The sequence below is a fragment of the Orycteropus afer genome, unplaced genomic scaffold (assembly GCF_000298275.1).
Source record: "Orycteropus afer afer isolate SDZICR_OR568_19922 unplaced genomic scaffold, OryAfe1.0 scaffold00145, whole genome shotgun sequence".
Classification (NCBI taxonomy): domain Eukaryota; kingdom Metazoa; phylum Chordata; class Mammalia; order Tubulidentata; family Orycteropodidae; genus Orycteropus; species Orycteropus afer.
This window is the reverse complement of record NW_006921732.1, coordinates 5630446-5638835: the sequence shown is the minus strand read 5'-3', so window position 1 is coordinate 5638835 and position 8390 is coordinate 5630446. Positions and strand designations below refer to the sequence as shown.

The 8390-nt window shown below is 44.5% G+C and overlaps 1 protein-coding gene across 1 annotated transcript in view; it reads left to right on the top strand.

Moving 5' to 3' along the window:
- The first annotated feature begins 4631 nt into the window (after nucleotides 1-4631).
- Nucleotides 4632-8390, top strand: part of SLC1A7 (solute carrier family 1 member 7) — a 74902-nt gene continuing 71143 nt past the window's right edge. The window contains exon 1 of the mRNA XM_007945916.2: nucleotides 4632-4808. Coding sequence (XP_007944107.2) covers nucleotides 4632-4808 — 177 coding nt within the window. The remainder of the gene's footprint in view (nucleotides 4809-8390) is intronic.

Sequence of the window (8390 nt, the reverse complement as noted above, 5' to 3'; positions counted from 1 at the left end):
TTAAGGAGAAAAAGAGGAGAAGGGGGTGTTGTATCTGGAGTGATCAGAGAAGACTTCAAAGAAGATAGGGCATTTGACCTGTGACTTTAATGACAGAGGGAAGGATATTCTAGGCAGAGGAAATACCATGGGCAAAGGTGAAAGGTGTGGGGGATCGCAATCAACGTCACACAAAAGATTTGTTATGAATCATTGAATGGAAAACTAATTTGTTCTGTATACTTCACCCAAATCACAATAAAATGTTTAAGAAAATCATTTTAAAAAGGTGGAAAGTAGAGGCCTAAGAGAGGATGCAGGCCTAAGGAACTTGAACTTGCTTGGTGTTGTGGAAGGTCAAGGTAGCAGAAGGAGATGGTATGATGAATAGGTAAGCAAAGACACCAGATCTGGAGGACCTCAGATCCTTAAATAGCAGAGACTTGATCCTGGAGGCTGGATTTTTCCAAAGTGTGTTCCCCATATACCCACAATACCCACTGCCATCGAGTCAATTCCAACTCACAATGACCCCCCACCATTGGATTTCCAAGGGTGTAAATCTTTATGGAAGTAGATTGCCTCATCTTCCTCTCATGGAGCAGCTGGAGGGTTTGAGCCACCAACCTTCTGGTTAGCAGTCAAATGCCTTACCCACTACGCCACCAGAGCTCTTTTCCACATACACCAGAGCCATGGAACTCTCTGCTCAAAAAGTGGGATGGAACTTTGTACCCTCCACTTACAGGCTTTTTCCATTACTTGTTACTATTATAATGTTGTTGTTGTTGTTATGTGCCGTCGAGTCAGCCCTGACTCATAGCGACCCCTCCTTGGGTTTCCAAGGCAGTATCACTACGGAAGTAGGATTGCCCAACCTTCCTTCTGAGGAGTGGCTGGTGGGTTTGAACCGCCAACCTTCTGGTTAGCAGTCAAGTGCTTTAGCCACTATGCTACCAGAGCTCCTACTATTATAATAGTAATACATAAATCAGACTTTAGAAGAATTGAAAAGCCAAATAGATGACTTCACAGTCATAGTGGGAGACTTTAATACACCACTTTCTTGGAAAGATAGAACAACTGGAAAGAAACTCAACAAAGATGCAGAAGAGCTAAACAATACAATCCACCAACTTGGCCTTATAGACATCTATAGAGCACTTCACCCAATAGCAGCACAATATACATTCTTCTCCAGTGCACATGTAATTTTTTCTATGATAGACCATATGTTAGGCCATAAAGCAAGCCTTAATACATTTAAAAACATCAAAATACTGCAAAGCATCTTCTCAGATAATAATGCTATCAAATTAGAAATCAACAATAGGAAGATCAGCAGCAAAAGAGTAAACACATGGATACTGAACAACACCCTCCTTGAGAAAGACTGGGCAAGAGAAGAAATCAAAATTGAAATTTGAAAATTCCTTGAATCAAATGAGAATGAAAACACAACATACCAAAATTTTTGGGACACAGCAAAAGCAGTGATCAGAGGCCAATTTATAGCAATAAGTGCACACATCAAAAAAGAAGAAAGAGCCAAAATCAATACTTTAAACGAACATCTCCAACAATTAGAGAAAGAAGAGCAAGAAAAACCTACAGTCACCAGAAGAAAGGAAATAATCAAGATTCAAGCAAAAATCAATGAAACAGAAAATAGAAGGGCTATAGAAAAAATAATAGTAATAAAGACTCTGCTAAAGCTAACAGTAGTTGTCTATGAGTGTTCACAAGCTAGGCACTGCTCTAAGCACTTTGCATGCATCACCATGTTTGCTCCACATCACAGCCCTCTGAACCAGGTACTGCTATGCCCACTGCCATTGAGTTGAGTTGATTCTGACTCATAGCTATCCTATAGGACAGAGTAGAACTGCCCCACAGGGTTTCCAAGACTGTAATCTTTACACAAGCAGACTGCCACATCTTTCTCCAGCAGAGCAGGTTGGTGGGCTCGAACTACTGACCTTTCGGTTAGCAGTCACACATTTAACCACTGTGCCTGGACCAAGTTTCCTTTGGTACTGCTGTACTCTTCCCATTTTGCAGATAAGAAAACTGGCTCAGAAGGGTTAAGACATTTTCCCAAGGTCACACAGCTAGTAAGTAGTAGAGCTAGGGTTTGAACTCACACATTCTGACGTTGGCAAGTCCTGGAGCAAAGAACTTGTTTAACATTGTTTCATCTAGCATTTCCCAAAGTTGCTTTTAATTATGGAAATAATTTGCATATAATATATAGTAACATTCTATGAAGAACACATTAAAAACTTCTGACCCAGGAGCCTTTTGATTTTATTTGCAAAGACAATTAATAAGCTCATTATAAGTCAGTTATACCTTAGTGTGAATTAGTCCTTTCTTAACTAACCAACTGCAGTCAAGTTGATTCCGACTCATGGTGACCCCATGTGTCAGAATTGAATTGTTCTCCACAGGGTGGAGATTTTTAGTGGCTGATTTTTTGAATGTAGGTTGCCAGACATTTCTTCTGAGCCACCTTGGGTGGACTTGAGCCTCCAACCTTTTGGTTAGCAGCCAAGCATGTTAATTGTTTGCACTACTCTGGGACGGCGCCCTTTCTTGGATCCCTCGATTTTCTTATAAGCTCCCTGAGAGAAGGCACTGTGTCTGAATCACCACTGTGTCCTTCAAGGTAACCAGGAGAGGTGGCAGGGGATGGGTGCTCCCAGTACTCTTGCTTGAACGAGTGGAGTTATTACTCTGTTGAAGACATTGAGAGCAGTGGAAAGAAAGTGAGAGGCAAGCGGTGGCAGGGTGGGTGTGGGGAAAAGGATCCAGGTAGCTGGGAAGGGGCATCTTGGGATTCAGAGTCTCAGAGCTAGAGCAGAAAGCAAGACTCACCTACTTCCTAGCATGGCCAAAGACCAGACCTGCACCTGTTCAAAATGCAACATCCAAGTATCTGCTGTGTTCGCTTCCAGACAGTAAGTGAACCACCCAATTAATGGGAAAATGAGACATTTACTGGAGTTGAAGGTGTATCAAGAAATTCTTGATTTTAGGAATCAAAGTTGGGGGAGAAAAGTCAGAATTGTATATATCACCCCCTCCAGGAGCTGCTTTGGAAGGTTGGTTTGTTAAACGCAGAGGTCCTTAGAAAGCACCTAGCCCACTTCTCTCTTTCTAAAGAGGGCAACACTGAGGCCAGAGATGGAGCTGGTTAAGCAGGGATCAGAATCCAAGGGTCTACTCCCAGCAGGGAGCTCTGCCCATGGGTTCAGGGCCCCAGTCCCTTTCCCTAACCACCCCTCCATGGCTTCCTAGCCCTGCCGCCTCTGTCCTCCCCACCCTTGCCTTTGGGTGTCAGTAGGAGGCACCCCCTGTGCATGCCCCACCCTCATTACATCCCACTCCTACCCCAGCTGTACTCCCTGCTGTCCTGATGACCCTAATGAGATTACAGATTCCTGGTGAAATAGACGAGGGTTAATTCCCTCTGGCTTTAAAGGGCAAGCCAGGCCACAAGCAAAAGCAAACAGAAAACCTTTTGCCAAAAAAGCTAAGCATGACGATGATACTAACAGCCCCTCCCCTGTTCAGTGCATTACAGTTCACCACTGCTTTCACAAACGTGCCCTGCATGGAATTTGGCACCAGCCCTAAGGCAGTACATGCTATTATTATCTGTTTTATGGATGGGGACAGTGAGATTCAATGGCCTGTTCAAGGTCACACAGCTAGTAAGTGGCAGAGCTGTGACATGAGTACAGGTCTCTCAGGTTCTATCATCTTTAAAACAATAGGGCCCAAGGACATAAAGGGTGTCCAGGCATAAAACTGCCCTGAAGAATACATTTCCTGATCCCTACTTCATGGTGAGTTCAGAGCCCAAGTTTGAACTCAGGTCCACTGAATTCAAATCCCACACTCCCCATGATCCTGCCAAATGTGCTTGAACCCACCCATCTGCTCATATGGCAGAAACCAAACCAATGTAGGCCTGAATTTCACTCTGCTACTTCCTAGTTCTGTGACTGTGGCCAAGGGATTCTGGCTCCTAGAGTCTCAGTTTCCCTTTCAGTAAAATGAAGGTGGGAATCAAGGGTTGTTAGGATGATTTCCTATGATCACCATAGGTAAAGTGACTAGAACAGGCCTAGCACACAGCACATGCTTGTTAGTCAACTTTTTGTGCCTTAATTTCCTCATTTGTAAAATAGTGATGCTTTTAGGTTGGTGTTAGGATTAAATATACTAATACAAGTACTGTGCTTCCAGAATGACACCCAGTGCAGTAAATAATTAATATTAGCAGTCACCAGTGTTTTATTGCCTTCAACGCTTTCTGGAATGAAGTGATGGTAAAAATCTAACCAACCAACCAGATGGTCCTCCTGCTCCTCCCACCACTACCTGGTCCCCTCCCTTGTATAAGATGAGCACTTGGCTTTGAAGTCTGAACCCCCAAACCACGTGGTCTGCTCTAATTTCCCAGGCACTAATCTCCTACTGGCTCCTAATGATGCAGCAGGTAATAGGATTGTGGCTTCCCTCTGGGGCGGCCATACAGGCCATGGCCATGGGGTGGGCAAATGTTCTCTAGAGACCCTGATCACCTGCCTGCTGAGCGGACAGAGCCCCCACCTGGACCAGTGTCCTCGGCTGGCCTCACCCACATGGAATGGTGCTGTGCCCTGTGCCAGCAGTCTGGGTTCACCATGGTGCCAAGTGCCATCCTGGCACGAGGGAGGGACGTGTGCAGGCGGAATGGACTGCTCATCCTGTCTGTGTTGTCTGTCATCGTAGGCTGCCTCCTCGGCTTCTTCTTGAGAACTCGGCGCCTCTCACCACAGGTCAGCCACCTAGGATGTCGCAGGGTCCCCGTCTGGGAGGGTAGTGCCTGCCTGAGGGACCTGGGATCACATTCCAGCTCCACAGTTCCCTGGCAAGATGACACTGGGCAGGTCACTTTGCTTCTCTGAGTCCCAGATTTCTCATCTATAACATGGGTGTGATGAAAAACTTGCAGGACTAGAGTGAGATGCCACTAAAATGACTAGAGCGGTGGTTACAAGCCTGAGTCATGTCCAGATAAATGGGAGCCAAAGATGCTAATAAATGTGAGGGAGGGAAAAGTGGGGTCTTGTAAGGGCATCAGAAAAGGCTTTCTGAAGGAACTCATAGGAGTAGAGATCGAGTAGGACACAAGAAAGGGCAGTCTAGGAGAGGTAACAGCAAGAGCAAAGGCACAGGGACGTGTGACTTTGGAGTGTGTGGAACAAGCCATTCAGGCCAGGCACGGGGCAGAGCACAGTGTCCAGCTGGTCTCTAGGTCCCACCACCAAACTTGGACTTGGGGCAACCATGAGAAGTTTTTGAGCAGGGGGTGATATGATCAGATCTGATCTTTGACTAGATCCCTCTGGTGCTGAGTGGAAGATGGCGTGTGGGTGAGGCAGGGGGCTGAGTGAGGAGGGGGCTGCAGGGGTGAGTTATGATGGTGAGGATGAGAGGGGCAGATATGAGAACTCTTTCCAAGGAGGAACCTTCACGATGTGGTGTTGGACTGGATGTGGAGTTGGGGAATAGGGAGGCAAGGCAGGTCCCCAGATTTCTGGTTTGTATAACTGGAAGTGTGTCTTGCCCAAAGAAGGACCTCTTTTTCTCTTGTTGTAGAGAAACAAGGTCCTTTCCCCCTGTTGTGAAGAGCCAATGATCACAACAGGTTGAAGAGGGAAAGCAAAAGGCTTATTGAGAATCGATACCCAAGGAGACAGAGAAAATCATTTCACTAAAATGTCTGTCTCCCTGAGCAGAGGGGTAAGCATGTTTATACAGGGAAATGAGAAGGGGGTGGAAGATCCCTTGGACTGTCAGGAATGTCTTTGTTCTTCTCTTGCCTGATTACTCCAGACTCAATGTCCCTTTTCTCAGGGTCGTCTTGCTTCATAGGTTACAGTTCTCAGCCGAACCCAGTCGTGGGAGAGGGTAATGTTTAGAAGAATACATAAGTGAAAATAACAAATCTAAAGAACTCAGCATCTGTAAAGAGGCTGGCTATTCTATTTACTTAAAATAAAAGCAAAAGGGAGGGGAAAATAACGAGTTAGTCGCTGTGATTAATGTCTATTTTAATCACGCTTGCTAGTCTGTTAAAGTTCTGTAATTTTCAGTGAGCGGCCCATTTGGCCTTCCATTTCAGCCTTCCACACTCTCAGCCCTCACTCTCCAAAGGAGAGGTAAGGACACACAAATGAATTTCTGGAACATTCCCTATCCCAGAAAATTCCTCTTCCTGCAGCTCAGTGATATCCAATACTGTCTCTACAACAGGGACTTGCATTAGGCTTGGTCTTCTATTTAATGGAAAATACCATCTCCCTGTGAACTGAAGGAGCTCTGGGGGCGTAGTGCCTAAGGCATTTGACTGCTAAACAAAAGGCTGGTGGTTTAAACCCACCAGCCACTCCTCAGAAGGAAGATTGGGCAATCTACTTCCATAGAGATACCATCTTGGAAACCTAAGGAGGGGTTGCTATGAGGCAAGTAGGAAGTCGCCAAGTTGGGGAGCAGGGGAGGATCATCCCAATAAGCAAGGACTCAATGGCAGTGAGTTGTTGTTGCCATGAACTTAGTCCACTATTACTACAGTTACTACAACAATTACAATGGCATTAAGCTGCTAGAAGTTATTTAGGGGGAGAATAGACTCTGGAGGTCCGTGTAAACAGTTTGTACCCAAAAGGTCGGCGATTTAAACCCACACAGCAGCACCACAGAAGAAAGCCCGGTGACTTGCTTCTTCTGTCACGATTACAACCAAGGGAATCCTATGGGGTGGTCCCCCTCTCTAACACATAAGGTTACTCTGAATTGGAACTGACTTAACAGCAACAGTTTTTTCTTTTTTTTTTTCCGGACTCTGGAGGAATTTGAACTCTGCTAGTAAATGGCCGGTTGGTCCTCAGCAAAATCATAGCTCCTCTCTGGGCCTCAGCTTCCTTCTCTGTAAAATGGAGCAGGTGGAAGTATCTGTCTACTGAAGTTATACCTACTCCTTACTTGTCAACTATCTCATTATCTGACATTCCACATTTACAATAGTAAAAAATCTACTGTCTGACTTATTTACACATTGAAGACCTACCTCTGGCAGTAACAGATGCCTAGGTGTGAGGCAAGAGTAATGCTGGCAGTGATGGTTAAGGTTATGTGTCAACTTGGCTGAGCTGTGATTCTCAGTGGTTTGGCACCTATGTAACAATGTAATTTGGGAGTTAGATAATGACAAAAATTTGGCAGTTATGTAATGATGTAGTCACTCTCCATTTTGTGATCTGATGTGGTCATCCTCCAGATTTGCATACTGACCTGGTCTTTGGAACTTAACTATGACAATAAGTGAGTGCTGGGTGTATTGTGAGGGTTAAACAGAGCTTGTGAAGGATTCTTCAGCGCCTGGCATATAGTAGGTTCTTAGTGACTGTTACTTCATTTCTTCCTCCCTTATCTACCTGTCAAAGTCCTATCTACATCAAGAGCCATCTCATATTTTGTATCTTGTAAAAGTCTTCCAGACCTGCCCACATCTGAAATAATATTCTCCCCACCTTATGCTCATTCCCTGTTGTAACTTAGCTACTGGCTGGCTGACTTGCTTCAGAGCTGTTGATGTAGGTGTCAACTTCTCCTAGCAGATGCCGACTTTCTGAACATCATATGGGCTTTCTTGAATGAAAATGTGAACCTCGCTCAGTCCCAGGCCCAGAAAGAACCATCAATTATTTGCCAAATTAAATTGGCAATGACACAAATGATCTACTCTCGTTATTTGTCCTCAATGACAAATATATATATCCTGCAGGGTGATTATTTTGTGAAAACAAATTGGAATGCTTATTATTAAAAGCCAAACTCATCTGGGGCCTCGTTTGCCAAAGCTGCCTTCCCCATCTGTTTGGAAATGCAAATGTATTCCGGTCTGGATTAACCTGACAGATAAATTGAAGGGAGGATGTGAAGTCTTAAAATAGTTATTTGGCAGAAGGTGGATTTCTTAGCATTTTACTTTGAAATCCAGGATTTCTCTGTCTGATCTCTTTGCCTGTGACTCAGAAACTAAAGCCTTATTTTGTAAACTTATGCAACAGCAAAAATCACCAACAGTTTGGGAAATAGTCAAATGTCCTATTTTGGAAAAGAACTTAAGAAAAGATAAAAAGATTTTATCTTTGAATATGAGTATCTCATTTTAAAATATAGACCATTTTCAGGTTTCCAGTTAAACCATGTTGTTGTTCTTGTTATATACCATCGAGTCAGACCCGATTCATAAAGACCCCTCCTTGGGTTTCCAAGGCGGTATCACTATGGAAGTAGATTGCCCAACCTTCCTTCCGAGGAGTGGCTGGTGGGTTTGAACCGCCAGCCTTCTG